Here is a 24,342-nt window from a genome sequence, read left to right as displayed (position 1 = left end):
AAACAAGTGGTAACTTAACTATTTCACTCCCTGCAGTGTCAGGAATAAATCAATGGGAACACAGCAATTCTCATGAAAGATTAATACAAGTAAGTGTACTCTTATGTAAAATTACAATTTATTAGATGTAAGTACACACAGACATGAGCAATAGGTTTAGAACATCCCAAATAATTACCTAATCTGAGATAGTATTGAGTACTTTACAACTGATCTACAATGGCAGGTTGCTTCTCTGCTGGGGAGTTTGGTATCAGGAAAAATTTTCTCAAGATAGTTTCGGAGAACTGCTCCAAGGTACATTATCTAGTCTTGTTATAACTAACTTTTACAGAACACAGCTCGTAGTGACTCCTACTGGGTCATCACTTCTCCTAACTTCAGTAAACTACTTCTCAACAAGCATTCCTAACAATCTTAGTCATAATAAGCGTCTATATCAAAGGTACCCAAATCCACTTGTTTTCTTTTAGTCTCAATTTGACTCTTTCTCCCCTTGTCCCATTCTGATTAGCAGAAACTGCAGCTTGTTCAAATTAACCTTTAACTATGTTGAGGTCTATTGTATTAATTCATGGTGGCTGAATGCACACAGTATAGTTGCAATTAGCTTGATCAAATTCTGGGGTACACACCCCTCAAATCTGGGGCGGTAGTGGGATCACTTCGTTATGCAGGTATGGTATGACGAGCAGCAGCTGCAGAACTTTCAGATGTGTGAAGCCACCTTCCTGGAACTGTCTGTGGAGTTTGCCCCTGCCCTGCAGTGCAAGGACACCAAAATGAGAGCCTGCCCTCTCAGTGGAAAAATGCATGGCAATCATCATGTGGAAGCTGGCAACTCCAGACTGTTACCAGCCAGTCACAAATCAGTTTGGAGTCATGAAGTCCACCCTGGGGGTTGTGTTCACGCAAGTTTGCAGAGCCATTAATCACATCCTGGTACGAAGGATTCTGGGAAATGTATATGAAATAGTAGATGGCTTTGTGGCAACGGGATTCAGTAACTGCAGCGGGGCAATAGAAGGTACACACGTCCCAATTTAAGCTTTGAATCATCTTGTGACAGAGTACATCAGTAGAAGGGGATACATCTCTCTGGTATTGCAGGTGCTTGTGGATCACCATGGTCATTTCACTGATATCCACATGGGATGGTCAGGGAAGGTGCATGGTGCATTCATCTTCAGGAACACTGCCCTGTACAGAAACCTGCAATCAGGGATTTTCTTTCCAGACCGAAAGATTCCAGTGGGGGATGTGGAAATATCCATAGTGGTCCTGGGAGACCCAGGATACCCCTTACTTCCATAGCTCATGAAGCTTTACATTGAAAACCTGGACAGCAGCAAGGAGCACTTCAACAACATGCTGAGCAGGTGCAGAATGACCTTTGAATGTGCGTTTGATAGTTTAAAGGCTTGCTGGCACTGCCTTTATGGCAGATGTTAGACCTCAATGAAGAAAATATTCCTGTGCTCATAGCAGTCTGCTGTATGCTGCATAATGTTTGAAGCTAAGAGTGAAAAGTTTCCCTGGGGTGGAGTGTGGAGGCGGATCACCTGGCTACTGATTTTTGAGCAGCCAGATACAGGGCTGTTAGAGGTGCTCACCGGAGAGCTATTTGAATTTTGACAGTTTGCCTCAGTAATGTCTCTTTTTTGTAAAGCATTCTGCCATGGTTTGTTTACTTGCTGTGTGGAATGAAAATTTTGGTGATTCCTTTCGGACTGTGATTTGTAGTCTGCAAATGTGCCAGTTGCCACTGTGTATTAATTCTAGCAGCAGCCACCGTGTGTAGGAGACAAATAAAGATTGATTTTATTTCTAGAGAGTATCTTTTTATTAAACAGCAATAACCAAAAACGCTTTTTTGATAGGGACGTAACTCTCTTGCTGGAGGCTCTCGTAGCTGTAAGTCAAGCTATCATTGGGTGGAACCTGTCTGAAGAGGTGGAGTGAACAGGGTACTGTGAGGGGCTGGGAAGATGCAAGAAATGTGTGGGTGGAGTTTGGGGAGGGCATGGCAGGCAGTTCTGTATGGGCTGCGGGGTGGGGTGTGTGAGCATGCACGTGTTCTGCCTGAGTGCAGTTGGGGACATCAGTATCTCTTTTTGTCCTCCATCACTTTTATCATTGACTCCTTGCCCTGTTTCCTCTCCTGGCCATCTACTCTTAATTTTTAATTCTCTCTCTTCATATCCTGTGATCATAGAAATCATAGATTATTAGGGTTGGAAGGACCTCAGGTGATCATCTAGTCCAATCCCCTGCTCAAAGCAGGACCAATCCCCAAATGGCCCCTCAAGGATTGAACTCACAACTCTGGGTTTAGCAGGCCAATGCTCAAACCACTGAGCTATCCCTCCCCCTTGATCTTGATCTCTGGTGTCAGACAATTGGAGCATCTCTCGAAACATGTTCTTACTCCTCCTGGGTCACTTCCTTATCTGGCGGAGGCACTCTGCTGGTGTGTATGGGGTTGCCCTCAAGGCCACATCTGCAGAAGCTCAAGAAACAATAAACACAGGGATGATCGTAAGTAGATACCTGCAGATTTGCAGGAATCAGCTTTATGTCCATGGATGTCCCCATCCGCGGATGCGGATATCTGTGGACCATTTTTGCAGATGCCAGTTGGATACACATGCAAATTTTGTATGTATTTTAGGGCTCTAAATATAGGATTTCAAAGTCAGGGAAGCAGCTGTTTGCAGCTCATAGCCTATGAGGCTACTTCCCCGCGTTCCAGAGCCTATATTCCCTTCCTCCCCACCCCCCAGGAAGAGAAAGGGGAGGTGATAGATCAAGACAGGCAGTGAAATTCCCCATGCTCCTATTGCCTCAGTTTATGCAGTCAAGCAATTTAGGAAACCTCTCCCGACTTCATTGCCACATCAGCTCGGTTGGAGATGGATGCAGCTGCTTCTACAAAGTAAGTCAGGAATCCATACTGACTTACTTTGCAGAAGCAGCAGCCTCCTTCTCTAACTGACCTGATGCAGCACAAATTAAACATTGGCTGGGCAACTGGAGAGTGCTTCCACCCCACTCCTGTGCCCCTCACCTGTGCACACCCCTCTTGGCCCCTAATCCCTGTACCCCCGTGCTGCGCCCACCTAGGGAAACTGACCTGGAGTCTTGGAGTGCCTGCTGTTGTTGCTCCCCTCCCCTGCTCACAGCCCCCAAGGAGGGTGCAGAGGATGACCTGCCAAGTCAAAAGGTTCTAGGGCTCAGCCCTGGTAAAAATTAAACATTGCTAGGCAACTAGAAAGCACTTTCACCCCCATCCTGTGTTCCTCATCCCTGCACCCCCCACCTGTGCCAATGTGGGGAAATTTACTGTTGTTGCTCCTCGCAGCCCCCTAGGAGGATGACTTGCCAAGCCAAGAGGTGCCAGGGTTGCCCACAAGCCCTGCAAATATTAAGCACTGTAGCCTGTGATAGTATTCCCCTGCATGCTTCCACAGGGAGAACAGCGGCTGGTGCAAAGAAACTGGGATTGCTGAGCTCTAAGTGTGATGACTTTATAAATCGCAAGCTAAATAAGGGGGAGACTTCTTTATTTTATAGTTCAGTTTGTGGTTTTGAGCATTATTGACTTGAGAAATTTATTATTTTTAATGTAAAAGGCTATTTGTTTTGATGCCTGTTGTATAATTTCTTATGCCTGTGCATGTTTTTAAGCCATATCGCTTTTTTTATACAGTACACACATGCATTCACACAATGCTCCTCCCAAGAGACACTGTGAGGTAGCGTGCTGGTGCAGATGTGTATATATAGATTAAAGACAGAGTGCGAATCACAGTTCTGGTACAAGTTGATTCTTGCGGACGCGAATCCTCATTTTTGTGTTCGCACAGGGCTCTAATTGTGAGTGCACTCGGAGCATTGAATCATAATAAATAAACCTTTTTTTCACTGTCCGTTGGCAAGCACACAGTTTGGCAACTGCCTTAAACATCATGAGTTTGGCCGTGGGAGGGGAGGTGCAGTCTTCCAAGATGGGGCGAAGGGTCTGGGTGGTTTTTGTTAAGGGGATCACTGCAGTGACTTGGGACAATATTGTAAATTCTGCCACCATTTTCCACAGGCAGGGGTCATTGAAACCAATATCTCACTCCTGAGGGTAAGAAAGGATGCAAGGGTGCATCTCTTGCATGCATGCAGCTTCAGACTTGGTTCCTATGCTGTTTACCTGTGTGCCGCTTTGGTCCCTTTGAAAGTGATTGCCAGTGGCTGTGGAAAAGCTTCCTACAGTGGGAGGAAGGAACAAAGCAGCTCTGCCAAGGAACCTTCAGCAGAGGATTGGCGAGTACCCATGAAATGTATGTGCATTAACACACTGTTTCTCAGAGCCCTCACTGCATACCTGCAAAGGGGAATGGGAAGCAGACGCAAACACAACTAGTCTTGTACATTTCTATCCCTTAAGCAACTTCTAGCATATAACAAAGCAAAGGACAGCTCTTCCTCATGTAACCGAGCAGTATCCAATCAAAATGAGCACTTATTAGAGCTCCCCTCTCCTGCATCGTGTACACCACAGAGTGCTAAGGACTGGCCTGAACCCTCAGGTCAAGAGGAGGTCCTGACTTGCCATGATCCCAGACAACCTTGTCTCCTGTCCCCTCTCATCCTCCAGCTCCACTTCTTCGTCCTCGGGGTTGAGGCCGCTGGCCACTGTCTCCAGTTCCCCTGAAGTATCCACAGGGCTCATGGAGGTGGCGTCACTGTCGAGGATGGCTTCCAGCTCTTTATAGAAGCGGCAGGTCTTCGATGTAGCACTAGAGCAATGATTTAACTCCCTTGCCTTCTAGTACGCCTTCCTCAGCTCATTGATCTTTGTATGGCACTGATTCGTGTTCCATTTGTAGCCCTTCTGCAACATGCCATGAGAAATCTTCCTGTATGTATCGAAGTTCCTACAGCTGGAGTGGAGCTATGGTTGCACAGCTTCCTCTCCAGTAGAACCAACAACTCTGATGTACTCCATGCGAGAGATTGTTTAGTGCGTGGAGCTGCCGTGGTGAGCTGGAAAGATGCCATGTGAGCTGTCCAGCTTGAGCAAACAGGAAGTGGAATTTCAAGATTTCCTGGTCCTTTTAAGGGTGAGGGGCAGATGCCTGTGTACCTGGCAGCAGAGTTTGAACTGCTGACCAGAGCAGTCAGGATGTTGCACCACCTGGAGGCCATTTATGGCAACATAACCAAGTGCAGTGTGTGCACTGACACTGCATCAGTCTAACTTTGGGTACGTCTACACTACCCGCCGGATCGGCAGGTAGTGATCAATCTATCGGGGATCGATTTCTATCGATTGCTCTGCCGTCGACTCCAGAACTCCACTGCGGCAAGAGGCAGAAGCGGAGTCGATGGGGGAGCAGCAGCGATTGACTTGCCGCTGTCCTCATGGCCAGGTAAATCGACCTAAGATCCGCCGACTTCAGCTACGCGAATAGCTACGTGAATCTTAGGTCGACCCCCCCCACCCCCAGTGCAGACCTAGCCTTAGCTGCAAAAAGCTCTGTGCTGCTTGTCAAAGCTGGTTTTATTTTGACGGCATAGCAGGAGAACTAAATCAGCGGTAGGAGCACACACGGTAGGTAGTGTGTACACATCACTATTTTGTTGATGAAAGCTGACTTTTGTTGATAAAATTGTGTAGTTTAGACAAAGCCTTATACACTGCTAGGAAGCTTTCCCTGTTAAGAGGAAGCCTAAGCCACCAATTTCTACAGAATTTATAAAAAAAAAAAAAAAATTAAAAAATTGTTGCTATTCCTTTGGTTGTGAAGATAACGTACTAATGTATACTAATTTAGTCTTGTCTTTCGGAGTGTGTTGACAGACTACTTCAATGTCTCCTTTGCTTCTAATAACTTTCCTAAGCAGCAGCAGACAGTAGTTTTTTTCCTCCCCTGCCCTTCTTCTGCTTTAAGGACAGCAGTGGAACTAGAAAAATGCCAGTCTCACTCTGTTACTACTTTAAGAAAGTTATAAGCAGCAGCAGAGACAAGTAGGGGAGCTATTCATGGAAAGAAACCATATCTCAGCTTGCAGAGCCTTTTTTTATTGGTGATGGTAAACACGGTGGCAGAACTCAACTTGTCTCAGAGCCTCTGGTAAATTTGTTGGGCTCACAGCTAGAAAAATGTCTGTTTACTTGCAGAATGATCAGATTTGATGTGGAGATTAAGGAGAATAATTAATCTGGTCCCCCAGGACCCTTGTTACAAAGATTGAACCACGCTTTACATTTGGAGAAAACTCTGTACGTGTATACTTTTGAAAGTGGAATTCTGAAACAGAATCACAAAGCATTCAGGAGTGCTGGAACCATTTTTATTGTGAGGGTACTGAGAGCCATTGAATCAGACTGCCAACCCTGTATATGATGATAATCACTTTAAATTCCAGCACCTATGAAAGCATTTGATATTAGAACTGGCTTCATACATAGCTGTCTCCAATGCAAAGTGTAATGCTTTGCCATCTTAATAACTTTTATTCTTTCTGTGTTGCTGCCTTAATGCTGTGATCTTGATTTAGAACAAAGGCCAATTCTGTTTCTTACCATTGTATAATTGACACATGAATCTTTGCGGGCAGCTGGGAATGATTGCTTTTAAAATACTATTTATTTAACCTGGAGTTGTTAAAATGCATCCTTTTCTGTTATCTGTGGTTGTAAAGAAGGGTGGAAGTGGCTCAAGCATTGTACAATTTAGCGTAATAAATGGTACATGTCATTACTGGTTTGAAATGAATTTGTCAATTTTGAATAGATAAGATTGTTTTAAAATTTCTACTTGTTCTTAGTGCATCTCTAGTTGGGCAGATTTAAGATTATTTGGATGATCTTCACTATCTTTTTCTATAAATTTCAAATGTTTGAGTTTCTTTTGAATTTAAACTTAACATGGAATTTCTTGTGTTTTTTCCGCCTAATATTTGTTTGATAACTATGTTCTTCTGAGGATTTTAACACTCAAGTCTGTGTACTTTCAACCTTAACTCCAATTTACCAAAGGTGTTTGTGTGTTTTAAACCTGAAATTAGCTACTGATAAAATTCAGTTTTCATTTTTCACTTTTTTTAAAATTTTGTTTAGGATTCCAGTTCAGTTGTAGAGTGGACACAAACCCCTAAAGAAAAATCTCCACGAGGGTTGGACCACCAGAATAATTATGAAGCAGAATGGGACATGGTCAACACTGTCTCGTTTAAAAAGAAGCCACGTTCTAATGGAGGTACTTGCAAAAATAAATTCTGAAACTTTAAATATTTTCTTTGAGATTAACTTAGTTTTGAAGGATCCATTAGTTATAAAAAATACTCTATAATGTATTCCTTTAGGAAGTGAAATGCTGAGGTGAATTGTGGCTTGAATTACTTCCATTTTTCCAGATGAATTGATCTCTGCACCCACAAAGCTGTCTGCTTCTTCAATTTGATTTCCCTGCTAAATCACTGTAGGGGGGATTGTGTGGTTGAAGCTATGTCTAACCAGCATTTTAAGAGCTCATCCTACTGTGTTGTAAAGCATTGCTATACCTGTCTTAATATGCATACGACCTTCACATCTCTCTTAAGCAAGTGTAACTTAAACAAATGTATACAATAGTTAGGAGAGAGAATGAGAAGATTAATGCTGTATTAAGCAGATGCTACATCACTACTGGAACACCAGAGGGAGGTTGAGTATACTACTGTGCAGTGAGTGCTTGCACATCAGAAAAAAGGCAAATATCTGGAGAATTGTACTCTATTTCACACCTAGCGCTCAAGTTTTGGTAAAATAAGAAAATAAATACAGTAAGATTGAAAGAATTAAAGAATTGGGAACCATCAAGTTTGCATAGCAAGAATGTGCACAGTTCCAATGTTTCCCATTATTGTTTTGCTTGTAATTGTGTGATCTTATTACAGTTACATTTGTCCTCCCTCTGTACTCCCCCTCCATATTTTTATATTCATGGTCTTGCCCTATATTAGACCCAGTCCCGTAACTGGGGACTGTAATGGCGCCAACACATCCCATACTGAGCGTAAACAGAAAGGGGAGGAGAACCTCTCCTGTTTGTAGGCAAACGGCTTGCCCACACCCTCATGCAGCTGCAAGAGCTGCCAATCATGGAGGCAGGCGCCAACAACATCATCCATAGAGATAACAAAACCTGCTAAAAAGGGGAGAATACAGAGAAGGAAAGGTAGGCAGAACAGCCTGAGACAGCAAATGGGTAACACCCTTGCACCAGGCTGCCTCCACAAACACAGCCAAGAAACTGAAACATACTTCTAGATTTAATTAGCGCCGAAGGTCCAAGAACTGCCCTGCTCAGGGGCAAACTAAGGATGGTTAGTCAGGGGCAGCAGAGACCCTGCAAAAGACCACAAGGGACCCTTATGTTCATGTGGCACCCCATCAGTGATGGTGGTTCTTAGAGTGCATGTCCATGTGTATTTCACTCCAGGTGCACATGAGCCGCTTGTGCTGGATATTGAAGATATTTAGTTAGCAGTGACTGTTCAGTCTATTCATGCACATTGGGTACCACTGTACCTCAAACCAAGGGTATAAAGGACAATGCAGGACTTACCACCATTGCAATTCCTTCTCACTGCCCGCGACTGTGATGGAGTGCTCAGTGTCCTGCACTCCTGTAGAGTTAGCTCTTATTATTTTATTGCTGCATGTAGTGGTTATTTAATGTTAGACTAGTGATTTGCCTGTTGATGATTATCATTTTGTAGCTGTTTATAATTTTTGATAGGTTTCAGTTAGCTTTGAGGAATGCCTCAGCCTAAATCACCTAGCTTCAAATATTGCTCTTCTTGCAAGGTAGCATTTTGCTTTAGTCATGGACGCACTCAGTGTTGTCTTTTGTTTATGGGAATCACTCATCCCCTCAAAAAGCAGTGTGTATAAGTCCTTTTCAAAAAGGGTATTGAAACTGGGGACAAGACTGAATATGTATCTACTCCTTGGGACCAACCAGGGAGCCAGACCCATCAACAGTTCCTAGGGTGAGCAGATGTCCAGATTTTATAGGAACAGTCCTGATATTTGGGGCTAAGTGTTATATAGGTGCTTATTACCCTCCACCCCGTCCCGATTTTTCATACTTGCAGCCTGGTCACCCTAACCCCCCACCCCCAGTTCATTGGTCAGCAAGTTCAAAGCATGCCCCTCGAGCTCTGCTCTCAGTAATGCAAGAATGTGGGACGAGATAGGACTCCTTCTACTAAACAGTCCTGTAGGAAAATGTTGGGGAAAGGGCTGAAGGATATCCACCTCCCTCAATCTAGAGTTAGCTCTCTCCATAAATCTTCTAAGGAGAGGTCTAAATTGCCTCCCAAGACTCCATGGCCTGGAATGGATAGTGGTGGATCTCTTGTGGAATGTAGTGTGCCACTTGTCTGGTTCCTATATCCAGGGCATCAGTGCCTATTAGGGTGTTGTAACATCAGCACAGGGATGTTATACTGAGGAGCCTGACTCTATTACTATCAGGAAGGCTGCATATCTCTTTGATTTGGGAGGTTTATACTTCAGTGGTATCAATGTCCTCTCCTGTACTTACCCCAGAGCTGTCCCTACCTTCTACCACCCTGCCTATGCAGCTTCTCCCTTTGAGTTGAATATATTTTATTCACTCTTAGCATAGTGGAGAAGATTTTCTGACATATTTTCACAGAACTTGCACTCTAGACTTCCTCTCAGAGAAGTTTTAGTGTGTGAAGTACAGGACCTCTACAAAAGACTGCTATATGAAGAGGCAGAGCTGTTTGGCAAGAAAGCAATATGTTACACTTGCTCAAAAACTCTAAAGCAAGCCTGAAATCATTAGACATATACACACCTCTTGTGTATCAAAAGTTTATCACCTGCAGCAGTGGCAGTGACTGCTCTCATGCATAGGCATCGAAGGGCATGTCTATACTACTCGCTGGATTGGCAGGCAGCGATTGATCCAGCGGGGGTCTATTTATTGTGTCTAGTCTAGACGCAATAAATCAACCCCCGAGCACTCTCCTGTCTACTGGTGTACTTCACCAAGCTGAGAGGCGCTGGCAGAGTTGCCGGGGGAGCGTCAGCTGTTGACTCACCGCAGTGAAGACACTACAGTGAGTAGCTCTAAGTGTGTCGACTTCAGCTACATTATTTACATAGCTGAAGTGGCGTAACTTAGATTGATCCCCCCAAGTGTAACCAGGCCTAAAGTATTAACCTAAGAAGCTGCCTCCTTGCAACAGAGAGTATCATCCCTGTAATTGCTCAACCTCATGCTCTGTTCAATCCTATTCCAGGTTTCTGTTCCAAATATTTCCTCATACCAAAGAAGAAGGAAAGTTAGAGACCTGTCCTGGACCTCAGAATGCTCAGTACCTTCATTCAGCAAATAAGGATCAGGATGATTACCTTAATATTTATGTTACCCTGCTAAATATGAAAGATAAATTTGCAGCTTTCAACCTACAGGATGCTTATTTTCATGTTACCGTATATCCTGCACCACAGAAGTCCTGTAGTTTGTGGTAGGCCAAAACAGTATCTTACCCTTTGGTTTATCCACAGTTCCAGAAGTATTTACAAAGAACATAGCAGTAATGGCTGCTCACCTAAGAAAACAGGGGATATCAGTATTTCCATACCTAGACAACTGATTGGTCAAAAGAACTCTTACCAAGAACATCAGACCTCCACTCAGACCATTCTCCATCTGTTTCGATCTCTGTCTGTGAGTCAACGCTTGTGCTGTTTAATTCCAATGCAATGAATAGAATTTATTGGGGCTGTATTGGACTCCAAAACAGCAAGGGCCTATCTACCTCAAGAATAGGTTTGAGACTATGGCCAGACTTAACACATTACTTTTTAGACAGTGCCTCAGACGTTGGCAAGGACTTTTCTCAGCTTACTAGGCCATATGACCTCTTGCACTTTCATAATATTGCATGCCAGATGGCACCTATGCTGCCTGCAAGGATGGATGAAGTTTGTTCATATGTTGAGCAAGCACAGTTTGTACCTGCCACTAGTGGTCCCTTGAGGTTCTTGTCTCCCTTAATTGGTGGAAGAACCCACACTGTGCATGCGAGTTCCCTTCTCCCTACCTCTTCCAGCAAAGGTGATAGTTACAAATGCATCTCTATTGGGTTGGAAAACCCACACAGAACATCAAATATTCTGGAGCTAAGAGCAGTCCAAAATGCCTGCATTCAGATTATGATGGATAATACAACTATCATATTTTTAGATACACATGCAGGGAGGGGCACGTCATCTCCCCTGTGTAGATAGCAGAGCAGCTGTGGAATTGGTTCATACAACATTGCATTACATTCAGAGAAGTTCACTTACCGGGTCTCAGAACCATTGACAGACAAGCTGAACAGACACTGTTCAGCAGATCGTGAATAGGAGATACACAACTCTGTAATTCAGTCAGTCTTCCAGAAGTGGGGTCACATCTCAGTGGACTTATTTCTGACACACAAGAACAAGAAATGCCCATCTTTCTGTTCCAGATGTGGTCAGAACCTGTAGTACATGTGTTCCTCATTCTATGGTCTTGTCTTCTGATGTATACATATTCACTAATTCCATTACTTCCAGGAGTGCTCAGGAAGGCCAGGCAAGATGCAGTCACACTTTCCCTCGTAACTTCTGTATTGGTAGCCAAGACAGTTTTGAGTTTCGGGGCTCATATGTTTCTCCAGTAGTCCTCTAATGTTTCTTTTTGCTAGTATGAGATCTCTTATCTAAGGATGGGAGTCAAACCCATCTTCCCAACCTATCCACACTTCATCTCTGTGAATTTTGGATGCGTGTCAGAAATAGAAAGAGCATGCTCTGCTAGCATTCAAAATATTCTGATCAACAGCAGAAAATATCTCCACTAGAAAAAAAACTATGATGCAAAGTGGAGAAGTTTCATCACCTGGTGTAAGCATTGTAGACTTTTGCCTCTTCAGTTGCAAATTCTTGCAATCTTAGACTGTCTGCTGTCATTAACAACCTTAGGTCTATCACTCAGCTCGCTCAGGGTACATCTTGGTGCCATAAGGGCATACTACCCACTTACATGGGTTTTTGGTGTTTTTCTACCTACCTGTGATCAGATTTCTTAAAGGCTTAGTAAGGATATTCCCACCTACAAGAGAATGGAATCTTCTATATGGAATCTAAATGTAATTTGACAGATCTCCTGAGACCTCCATTTGAACCAGTGGTTTCATGCTTTCTCTTGCACTTGTCTATGAAGACTTCCTTCCTTGTAACTATCACATCAGTAAAGAGAGTGGGAGAAATAGGGGCCCTTATGACTGATTCTCCTGCCCCCACAGATGACATGCATCTGACGAAGTAGGTATTCACCTTCGAAAGCTCATGCTCCAAAACTCTATTAGTCTATAAGGTGCCACAGGATTCTTTGCTGCTGCCCCCACAGTTTTTTTTTTAATTTGGAAAGGTATCCCTTAGACATGTCCAAAGTTCTTGAGTTTCCTTTAAATCAGGTCATTCATTTACCCATATTTTTTCCAAAGCCCTGTTTCTAAAGATGCTGAAGTGAGATTATAGACCCTGGGTATTTGAAGGGTCCTTGTCTTTTACCTTCAGAGGACAAAACCCTTTAGATCTTCACCAAGACTTTGTTTCCTTTGCAGAAAGGATGAAAGCCATCGTATTTCTACTCAGAAGCTGTTAAGGTGGGTTTCAGGGCATCATGAATTGACTAAACTAGGTCTACAGAGTATTGTCAGGGCCCATTCCCCTAGGACATAGGTGGCATCAGCTGCTACTTTTTTTGGGGGGAAAAAAACTACCCCATAATTAATATTTGTAAAACTTCCACCTGCTGTTCCATACACACCTTAGTAACGACTATACTGTAAAGAAGGATCTAAAGCAGGCATTTCTTTTTAGATAAGACACTGAGCATCCAACACCTTAATTTAGATCTCTGCTTGGGGGTGACCTAGAATGAAATGCACATATGGAGAAGCATCTGAAGAAGAAACGTTACTTACCTGTGCAATAACTGGAGTTCTTTGAGATGTTTTCATTTGTATATTCCATAGCCAACCCTCCTTCCCCTCTGCTTTGGAGTCATCCTATGCTTTCAGGCTCGAAGATGGCAAAAAACTGGAGTGGCAGTTAGTTCTGCACTGCCCTGTATACCTTTGGTATGAGGCATATTACTTAGCATGCTTGAGCACAAAAATGGACACTGCTAGCTAAAATCTCCTATCTCAAGCACATGAGGTGCAGGCGTACTATAAGTTGTACAGACATTTGTCTCAGTTCATGAATTTTGGTTGATATTGTGAAGATGTATTATGAAAACCTGCTGTATCATGAGTGCCTATGTGTATAGGGATCAGCTATTGCTGACAGGTACACACTAGACGGGGCAATGGGAAATACTCAAGGTTAACAATGGTATTTAGATCTCGCAAAGATTATTCTGAAAAGCGGTTGCATCCTTAGAAATCTGGTTTTAGCATAACCCTTCTGAAGGGGGCTGGGGAAGGTAAGAGCAGTGCAAAGTTACCAAGAGTAGAAGCGAGGCAGCGCAGGGGACCAGGAGGAGTTGAAATCAGGGAATTCACAAGAACAATGAGCCTGACAGGAAAAGGAAATGTGGGGTGCGAGAGAGCATGGCCACAAGCTGGGAAAGGGGCTCCACGAGGGAGAGATGACTCACTGTGTAACAGTTTGCGTGAGGCAGGGGACACCTTGCCTACTTTCCTGGACCTAGATGGTTGCCCAAGTAGGACTCACTAGCTTGCCTTCCCTTGTGAAGGACTCCATATGTTTAAGATGTTTGTTGTTTTGTATGATTTGTACTCTCCTGTGCTTTGTATGGTTAAGTAAAAGTATTGATGTGTTATGTGCTTCACAACTGCTTGTGTGACCCTGAGAGATTGAACTGGTAAAGCAAAAGCTTCACACGTCTGTGGTGGAATTCTGGGACAAGGTGTGGTTAAGTAACTTGAGTGTCTTGAGGGTCAGTGCTGATCCTGGGGGCTTAGGGCAGGTGGGCTGAGGAGCTCCATTTCTGAGAAGTGGTAGCTAGTAGACTGAGAGTCAGTGCCCAGGAAATGTGCCAGAGAGGCCAAGGGAGGAACCAGTGCTTTGACCAGCTGAGGCTGCAGGAATGTGAAACACCATAGTAATCCAGTTCAGGAGGGGCACGGATTCCCCTCACAACAGTCCTAGTAGGGTGGCCAGAAGGAGGTACTTTGGTAAGATTTGTGACATGTACCTAGAGTGGAATACACATACAGACATCATATTTCAAAGAACTTTAGTTACTTTACAAGTGAATAACTTAACTTCTTCTTCTTCGAGTGCTTGCTCATATCCATTCCAGTAGGTGTGCGCCGCGTGCACGTTCGTCGGAGACTTTTACCCTAGCAACACTCGGTAGGCCGGCAGGTCGCCCCCTGGAGTGGCGCCGCCATGGCGCCGGTTATATACCCCTGCCGGCCCGCTGCTCCTCAGTTCCTTCTTACCGCCTGTGTTGGTCGTTGGAACTGTGGAGCGCAGCTTGCTGTTCTCCACCTCCCTAGCGATTCACTCGTCTTCTCTTATATTGTATATAGTTCGATCAACTGTAGTTAGTTATTGTTATTTAGTAGTTTTGTTTGTTGTATTGTAGATAGTTTAACGGGATTGGGGGTTATCCCCTTCCCCGACCCTGTTACCGGGCCCATGCCCGGCTCACCGGGCTTCAAACCGTGCGCGGTCTGTTGTCGGCCGATGCCCACTGGAGACCCGCACGACGCCTGCCTTAGGTGCTTGGGCGAGGCTCATTTGACAGGTAAGTGCCGGATCTTAAGGCTTTTAAGCCCCGAACTAAAAAAGAGCGGGACGTTCGCAGTTACTGATGGAGGCGGCGCTGACTCCCCACTCCTCGGCACCAGCACCGAGACCAACTGCTTCATCGGCACCGGAGCATACCTCTTCAGCGAAGACTCCGAGCGACCGACCTTCTCCGGCACCAGCTTCTACCCAGCACCGCTCACTTTCACCTTTGAGCAAGAAGCACAAGCCTCCTGCGGCTGCTATCTCCTCACCGCAGTCAGAGCGCTTAGCCAGGCCGGACCGCCCGGCACTGTCGTCTGCCGCGGCATTGACTTCCACCGCACCGTTGATTCCGGCCTCGGAAGAGCCGTTGAGTCCAGTGCCTACCAGCTCCCCGGCGTGGGCCGTGGTTGAGCTTGTCGTGCCCTCCACTCCGGAGATGTTCTCCACGGCACGGGACCTGATCGCCTTAACGGAGCCTGAGCTGCCTCGACCCCCGACACCGCCAGTGCGGGTCCCTCAATCCACAGGCAAGCCGGCACTTGTAAGACCTTCTTCGCCCAGTACCATGGGACTTCGTCGGTCCCGGTCCAGGTCCCGCAGACGCTCACGGTCCCGCCATCGATCTCGGTCCCGCGGCTGCTCGCAGTCCCAGTACCGTTCCCCGTTGCGGTACTGGTCATACTCACGGTACCGCTCGAGGTCCCGGTCGCCGTCCAGGTACTACCGTCACCGTTCCAGATCTCGTCATCACTCGCGGCATCGGGCTTCCCGCAGCGATCTCGGCACGATGGCTCCCGGCACCGGTCGACCTCCCGGCACCGCGCTGGTCGCAGGTCCCGGTCGCAATCTCGGCACCATCGAGGCTCTCGTACCGCTCCCCGACACCGTGTAGGGACGGTTCCAGTGGACGCAGGGACCATCACTTCACGGTCTCTGCCCCGCCATGGCCATCTCGTCAGCCATCAATCTCATCCCATGCCGGGTCGGCATCCTATGGGGACTCGGACAATCAGCAGGATCCTCATCAGTGGCCCTTTTGGACACCTTGGGCCTACCATCAGAGCCAAGGTGCCCCACATCCGCCGCCGCACTCGGGCCCCTCCGAACATAGGGCGCCAGAGGCCACGGTGAGCAGACCTCCTCCAGCGGGTGCAGAACATCTCCCAGCGCAGGTCTCGGATGTGCAGGAACCACCCCAGGACGTTCCACAGGACCAGGAGTCACTTCAAGACCCACTGGTCCCCGGGGTCTCTTCCTCTTCTTTACCAGATGAGGCAGTAGCGGGGACGGCCACATCTGGACCGCCCTCAATCGACCTTCGGTCGCACTAGGACTTCCTCCGTCGGGTCGCTCTTAACATAAACCTACCCGTGGAGGAAGTTCCTGAGGTGGAAGACCCAGTGGTCACCATTCTATCAGCGGAGGCTCCGACAAGGGTGGCCCTCCCCTTTATTTGTGCCGTACAGGCTCGGGCAGATACAATCTGGCAAACCCCGGCATCTGCTCCACCTACAGCCAGGGAGGTCGAATGCAAGTATATGGTTCCATCCAAGGGGTACGAGTACTTATACGTACACCCTCCTCCTTGTTTGTTAGTAGTCCAATTTGTCAACGAATGAGAGCGCCACAGCCAACAAGCCCCTGCGCCTAAATCGAGGGAGGCCAGACACATGGACTTGTTGGGAAGGAAGATCTACTCCGCGGGAGGCCTCCAGCTCAGGGTGGCGAATCAGCAAGCCCTCTTGAGTACATACAATTATAACACCTGGGAGTCAGTAGGGAAATTTGTAGAGCTAGTCCCGCAGGATTCCCTCCAGGAGTTCTCAGCTCTCCTGGAGTAAGGCAGAAAGGTTGCATGGACCTCCCTCCAGGCCTCGTTAGGTGCTGCTGATTCGGCAGCTCGAACTGTCGCCTCTGGGATTGCTATGAGGCGCATATCATGGTTGCAAGCGTAGGGTCTGCCACCTGAACTGCAGTATACAATACAGGACCTACCATTTGACGGTCAGGGCCTCTTTTCCCAAAAGACGGATCCTCACCTCCAGAGTTTGAAGGACAACCGCGTGATCATGCGTTCGCTGGGAATGCATACGCCGCAGACTCAGAGGCAATCTTTCCGCCCACAACCCCGGCGCCCCTATCCCCCACTTCGGCCAAGACAGGACTTCTCCAGAAAGAGAGGCCATACTTCCCGGAGACGCCAGTCTGGCCCACCAGGGGTAATAACTCTGGCCCCACCAAACCACCGGCGGGACCGAAGCCAAACTTTTGAGGGTGCGCCCAAGAGCACTGTACCAATTACCTCCCAGGATCCTTTTCAGTTTGCCAACCGCCTTGCCGCATTCTTCCCTGCATGGTCCCAGCTAACATCGGACCGCTGGGTTCTCAGCACTGTGGAGTGTGGCTACCATCTCCAGTTTATTTCGTCCCCTCCTTCCCACCCTCCCTCCCCGTCCCTCTTCAGGGACCCCTCTCACGAGCAACTCCTTCTGCAGGAAGTTTTGAGGCTCCTTGCATTGGGAGCTATAGAGGAGGTTTCAGAGGACCTAAGGGGAAGAGGGTTCTATTCCAGATACTTCCTAATTTGCAAGGCAAAAGGGGGCCTCCGGCCCATCCTGGACCTGCGAGCTCTGAACAAGTTCATCACGAAGTTCAAGTTCCGCATGGTATCCCTGGGAAACATTATACCCTCCCTGGATCCCGGAGATTGGTACGCTGCTCTCGACATGAGGGACGCATATTTTCATATTGCGATTTACCCCCCACACAGAAGATTCCTTCGTTTCGTGATAAATGGTCATCACTACCAATTTGCAGTCCTTCCCTTCGGCCTCTCCTCGGCCCCTCGAGTATTCACAAAGTGTATGGCAGTAGTCGCCGCCTACCTCCGTTGCCGTCGAATCCATGTTTTCCCATATCTCGATGACTGGCTTATTCGAGGGACCTCCGAGGCTCAGGTTACCGCACACGTAAACGTCATCAAGGACCTATTCTCCCACCTAGGTCTGATCCTCAACCTAGACAAATCCATTCTGCTTCCTACGCAGAGAATAGAATTCATCGGGGGCATGCTGGACTCGAATCTTGCAACGGCCAGTCTACCTCCACAGAGGTTCAAGGCTATAGTCTCCCTCATCCAGAGGCTACAAGCCTTCCCAACAACCTCTGTCCGTACCACCCTCGCTCTACTCGGCCACATGGCTGCGTGCACTTTCGTGATGAAGCACGCAAGACTACGCATGCGCCCTCTCCAGACTTGGCTTGCCTCAGTTTATTGTCCGCGCAGGGATGCCCTGGACATGATAGTCGCAATCCCAACAAAGGTGCTGGACTCCCTCCCTGGTGTGTGCCGGTCGCCCGTTCCACCCACCGCAGCCTTCGGTGTTGCTAACGACGGACGCTTCATCCCTGGGCTGAGGTGCACACTTAGGGCACCTTCACACCCAGGGCCTTTGGTCCTTGCAAGAGCTGAGTCTGCATATCAATGTCCGCGAACTGAGAGCGGTCTGATTGGCGTGCCAGACCTTCCAACACCATCTACAGGGCCTTTGTGTTGCAATTTTCACGGACAACACAACGGCCATATATTACATAAACAAGGAGGCACACGGTCTTCCCCCTTTGCCAAGAGGCGATGCAACTGTGGGAATTCTGTATAGCCCGTTCGATAGACTTCCTTCCGGGAGTCCAGAACTCTCTTGCAGATCACCTGAGCAGGTCCTTCCTGTCCCACGAATGGTCCATCCATTCGGACATCCTTCTTTCTGTATTCCGGAAGTGGGGCTTTCCCCAAATAGACCTATTTGCCTCCAGGGAGAACAGGAAATGCCAGGTGTTCTGCTCCCTTCAGGGCCACTCCCCGGGCTCTCTGTCGGACGCGTTCCTGATCCCCTGGAAAAGACGTCTTCTCTATGCCTTTCCACCCTTTCCCCTAGTCCACAGAGTCCTGCTCAAGCTCCGCAGGGACAGGGCCAGACTGATCCTGATCGCTCCGGCATGGCCGAGACAGCACTGGTATTCCTGCTGCTCGACCTATCCCTAACGACTCCGATACCACTGCCACTCTGCCCGGATCTTATAACGCAGGACTTCGGCAGGCTTCATCACCCGGACCTGCAGTCCCTGCACCTGACAGCGTGGCTCCTGTCTGGTTGAACCATTCCGAGCTCCGCTGCTCTGCCCAGGTTCAACGGGTCCTTTTGGGAAGCAGAAATCCCTCCACGAGGGCGACATACCTCGCCAAGTGGAAGCGGTTTTCTCTTTGGTGTACACAGCGTTCCCTAGTTCCTGAAGCCGTTTCGATCCCTATTGTCCTGGACTACTTGTGGTACCTCCAGGAACAAGGCTTGGCACTCTCTTCAATAAGGGTGCATTTAGCCGCAATCTCCACCTTCCATCAGGGGGAGTCGAACAGTTCCACCTTTTCTCATCTGATAGTTTCGAGGTTCCTTAAGGGCTTGGAGCGCCTCTACCCACCGGTTAAGCCTCCTTCCTCTACCTGGGATCTCAACCTTGTCCTGACTCAGCTCACAGCCCCACCCTTTGAGCCCTTAGCCACTTGCTCACTGCTGTACCTGTCCTGGAAGACGGTCTTCGTGGTAGCTATCACATTGGCCAGACAGGTTTCGGAGCTCTGTGCTTTAATGGCAGACCCTCCATATATGATCTTCCACAAAGATAAGGTACAGCTACGCCCGCACCCGGCTTTTCTTCCCAAGGTGGTCTCTGCCTTCCATATTAATCAGGATATTTTTCTACCGGTTTTCTTCCCGAAGCTGCACGCATCACGCAGGGACCAACAGCTTCACACCCTGGATGTCCGTCGAGCCCTCGCCTTTTACATCCAGAGGACAAAACCCTTCAGGCGCTCGCCCCAGTTATTTATAGCAGTGGCGGAGCGTATGAAAGGTATGCCTATATCTTCTCAGAGGCTCTCATCATGGGTAATGTCCTGTATCCGGACGTGCTACGACTTGGCCCACGTCCCGATTGGCCGTCTCACCGCCCGCTCTACTCGGGCTCAAGCCTCCTCGACCGCCTTCCTGGCACACATTCCCATCCAGGAGATATGCCGCGCCGCTACCTGGTTGTCAGTGCATACGTTCACTTCTCACTATGCACTCGTTGTGCAATCAAGAGACGACAACGCCTTTGGCTCAGCAATCTTGCATTCCGCAGCGTCTCACTCCGACCCCACCGCCTAGGTAAGGCTTGGGAATCACCTACTGGAATGGATATCAGCAAGCACTCGAAGAAGAAAAGACGGTTACTCACCTTTGTAACTGTTGTTCTTCGAGATGTGTTGCTCATATCCATTCCATACCCGCCCTCCTTCCCCACTGTTGGAGTAGCCGGCAAGAAGGAACTGAGGAGCAGCGGGCCGGCAGGGGTATATAACCGGCGCCATGGCGGCGCCACTCCAGGGGGCGCCCTGCCGACCCACCGAGTTGCTAGGGTAAAAGTCTCCGACGAACCTGCACGCGGCACACGCACACCTACTGGAATGGATATGAGCAACACATCTCGAAGAACAACAGTTACAAAGGTTAGTAACCATCTTTTTCTGACTTGGGTGAGGGGTCTACTCACATGTGTATGATTGCAGCATCAGGACTTTAGATAGTGATCCGTTTGAGGCAAGGAGTCTGCCTACCCATGTGTTTGGGGCTCTGTTGTGCTAGGCATTGTACAATCTGATTGGAGCCGTTAGGTGGATCATGACACATGGCATTTGTAGCTGGGCTTTATTCAGCCACTGAATTTACAGATACTAGACAAACTGGGTAGAAAATAAGCAGGAAAATTAAGTCTGATAGCTATATTAAATGTTTAGAAACCTCTGGGATGTGGACAGATATAGTGTGAACTGAAGAATGCTGCAGTGCACACTCCATTCTCAGAGCTAGTGTTACATTTCTGAAAAGTTGGCAGTATTCATATGGGGTATAAGCAGTGGTGGATTTAGAGTTAGTGGGGCTCTGTGTGCAGCTTCATTTCCCCCCTGCCTGCCCCGTTTTTCATTCTTTTTTTCTTCATCCTCCTCCTATATTATAAGTAATGTGAAGTAAATGAAAAATAAAGTGAGGTACCTTGATTGGGATGCAGGAGAGGGGGTTAAGGGCTGTGGGCTCTGGAAGGGAGTTTGGGTGCTGGGTGTCAGCTCTAGGATGGGACAGAGGGTTGGGGTGTGAGGGGTGAGGGGTTGGGCTCTGGGAGGAAATCTGGGTGCAGGCCCTGGGCTGGGGCAGGGGTGCAGGAGAGGGCCGGGGGGCAGTGCTTACCTCGGGTGGCACGGGTCCCAAAGCGACCAGCACACACACCCCTCTGGCAGTGGCTTCTAGGCTGCTGGCATGTCTCTGTGAACCCCTTGAGGGGAGGGAGGGCAGCACGTGGAGCCCCCCTCTCCTCACCAGGGGTGCACAGAGATGTGTCAGCAACCGGCGGCTTCTGGGAGTGGCGTGCAGGCAGCCTGTCTGCCTCAGCCCTGCTGTGCCACCGGCCAGGACTTGAGGGCAGGTTGTCAGATGAGATTTGTCCTGCATTTTGGGGGGCCCCCCCTGTTGTTGGAGCCCTTGTGCCACTGCACAGTTTTTCATGGTAAATCCTCTCCTGGGTATATGTAGATGCTAATAGTGGAAACCGAACTGTAATTGTCACAATTTTGTCTTTAAAGATGCCACAACTCATGCAAATGGAGAAAGCAAGTGGTCATTCCAGTTCAATTTGACAGATCTGAAGTCAATCAAACAAAACAAAGAAGGCATGGGATGGTCTTATTTGGTATTCTGTCTAAAGGATGATGTCATCCTTCCAGCTCTTCACTTCCATCATGGTGATAGCAAATTATTGATTGTGTCCCTTGAAAAATATGTGGTGTTGTGTGAGTAAGTATCAAACAGTTCTTAATTATGTTAATATATAATATAAATGTAAATAATGGCAAGTGTTAATTCTAGTAATAAATTTGCCAGTATGAAAGTAGGTTCTGAAAATTTAACACTGACAACTTAATAAAATCCCTTCCCTTTAATCTTATTTCTCACTACTTTAATAATTTCTCATTTCTAACAATTGATTTAATAGTTCATGTTTTCATTTCAAATTTTTTTTGATATATTTAAACAAGCTTCATCAATCTACTGAAAATCAAACCACCTCTGCAAAAAGCTACAATGTTTCATGGTATTAGCACCCTCTAGTGGGTATAGAATGGGAATAAGGAGACTTGTGTTCTATTGCTTTCTTCACTATTGTCGGAGTTTGTGACCTGTGAGTTTATTCTCTCTTCCAGTTTCCTCATCTAAAAATGGGGGTAGTAATAGTCAACCTATGTAAATCACTTTGGATTGTCAGCTTTCTTCTCCAGACCTGAAAATCATTGAAGCTCAAAAGCTTGTCCCTTCCACCAACATAAGTTGGTATAAGAAAAGATGATATCTCACCCACTTTGTGTGTCTCGTATATAAGCAAATAAATTATTATTGATAATGATTCCTAGTTTAGGTGTCATTGTTAGGATAAATGAGTCTGGAAGTTAAACTTTGTTTAAAAAAAAAAAAAAAAGCACCACCCTGTCATCCAAATCTATATATAAATGTTTCCTCCAAAGTAGTATTCAGAACTCCATTTACTGCTGTTTATTTTTAACAACTTCACATTCTCTTCTTAAGGATTTGAAGAAAAAAAAAAAAACTGGCCAAGAAACCTGACCATGGATTCTTCCAGTTTCTGATGAAGTTGTTCCTGTTACGGAGCATTATATGCTCCTGCTAACCCAGAAATGAGGGACTAAATACAAATCTTGAACCCTGATACCTTCCTGATAGCATATGATGTCACTATTAGACTAGCTTTATGTAAAGAACCAGAGGGGCTGGTTTTCTCACTGGGGTTCTGCCTTGCAGGAACTTCTTTTGTGTTGTCCTCTGGCTAGTAGAATTCGTTTTCTGATCAGATGCATAGCTTATGCTTCATAATACCTCCCACTGTATTGAGCTCCAGAAGTTGTTGTTTGGTGTCTTTTAATTATTATTTGTATTGTGATAGCCCATGGGAGCCCCAGTCATGGACCAGGACCCCGTTGTTCTAGGCACCCTGTACAAACATGTAAAGACTGTGTCCCCAAAGAGCTTAGAATCTAAGGATTTGTCTACGCTACGAAATTGGGTCGAATTTATACAAGTTGGTTTTTCAGAAATCGTTTTTATACAGTCGATTATGTGTGTCCCCACAAAAAATGCTCTAAGTGCATTAAGTTGGCGCACTGTGTCCACAGTACCAAGGCTAGCATCAACTTCTGGAGTGTCCCACAGTTCCCACAGTCTCCACTGCCCATTGGAATTCTGGGTTGAGATCCCAATGCCTGATGGGGCAAAAACAGTGTTGTGGGTGATTTGGGGTACATGTCATCAGCCCCGCCCCTCGTGAAAGCAACAGCAGACAATCGTTTCACACCTTTTTTCCTGGGTTATCTGTGCAGATGCCATACCATGGCAAGCATGGAGCCCGCACAGCTGACCGTCTCCTGGGTGCTGGCAGACGGACTGCATTGCTGCACAGCAGCAGCTCATTGCCTTTTGGCAGCAGATGGTGTGTTTCGACTGGTAGCCATCGTTGTCATATTCCTGGGTGCTCTTTTAACTGATCTTGGTGAGGTCAGTCAGGGGCGCCTGGGCAGACATGGGAGTGACTCAGCCAGGTCATTCCTATCTTCTACCGAGCACCCAGGAGATTACCATGGCTAGCAGTCATAATGCAGCAACTTCTGCCAAGCCCCCAGGAGATGACGATGGCTAGCAGTCGAATTGCACCATCTGCTGCCACCCTAAAGATGTAAAAGATAGATGGAGTGGATCAAAACAAGAAATAGATCCGATTTGTTTTGTATTCATTTGCTTCCTCCCTCCCTCTGTGAAATCAACAGCCTGCTAAACCCAGGGTTTTGAGTTCAGTCCTTGAGGAGGCCATTCTGTGTGACAGTTGTTTCTGTTTCTCCTTGATGCAAAGCTATCCCCTTTGTGGACTTTAATTCCCTGTAAGCTGAGTCGTCAGTCACCCCTCCCTCCGTCAGAGCAGACAATTGTTTCGCGCCTTTTTTCAGCCCAGATGCCATAGCACTGGAATCATGGAGCCCACTCAGATCACTGCGGCAACTATGAGCACTGTAAACACCACGCACATTATCCTGGAGTATATGTGGAACCAGAACCTGCCAAAGCAAAACCAGGCAAGGAGGCGATGTCAGCGCGGTGACGAGAACATAGACATGGGCATAGACTTCTTGCTAAGTATGGGCCCCGGCAGTGTGCACATCATGGTGTTAAAGGGACAGGTTCATGCTGTGGAACGCCACTTCTGGGACTGGGAAACAAGCACAGACTGGTGGGACCATATAGTGTTGCAGGTCTGGGATGATTCCCAGTGGCTGCGAAACTTTCGCATGTGTAAGGGCACTTTCATGGAACTTTGTGACTTGCTTTCCCTTGCCCTGAAGCGCCAGAATACCAAGATGAGAGCAG

At 47.1% G+C, this 24,342-nt stretch overlaps 1 protein-coding gene across 5 annotated transcripts in view; it reads left to right on the top strand.

Annotated features, from left to right (window-relative positions):
• TBC1D15 (TBC1 domain family member 15) overlaps window positions 1-24,342 on the top strand; it is an 84,416-nt gene that overhangs the window by 16,183 nt on the left and 43,891 nt on the right. For 2 of the 5 annotated variants that reach the window (XM_030548723.1, XM_030548725.1), the window contains exons 4-6: window positions 4,097-4,132; window positions 7,118-7,256; window positions 21,498-21,708. In XM_030548723.1, the coding sequence (XP_030404583.1) occupies window positions 4,097-4,132; window positions 7,118-7,256; window positions 21,498-21,708 (386 nt within the window). The other 3 variants (XM_030548724.1, XM_030548726.1, XM_030548727.1) reach the window with 2 other exon arrangements.

The sequence above is a fragment of the Gopherus evgoodei genome, chromosome 1 (assembly GCF_007399415.2).
Source record: "Gopherus evgoodei ecotype Sinaloan lineage chromosome 1, rGopEvg1_v1.p, whole genome shotgun sequence".
In the NCBI taxonomy this organism is placed as follows: domain Eukaryota; kingdom Metazoa; phylum Chordata; order Testudines; family Testudinidae; genus Gopherus; species Gopherus evgoodei.
Note: the sequence above shows the minus strand (reverse complement) of the source record. Positions and strands in the feature narration are given on the sequence as shown.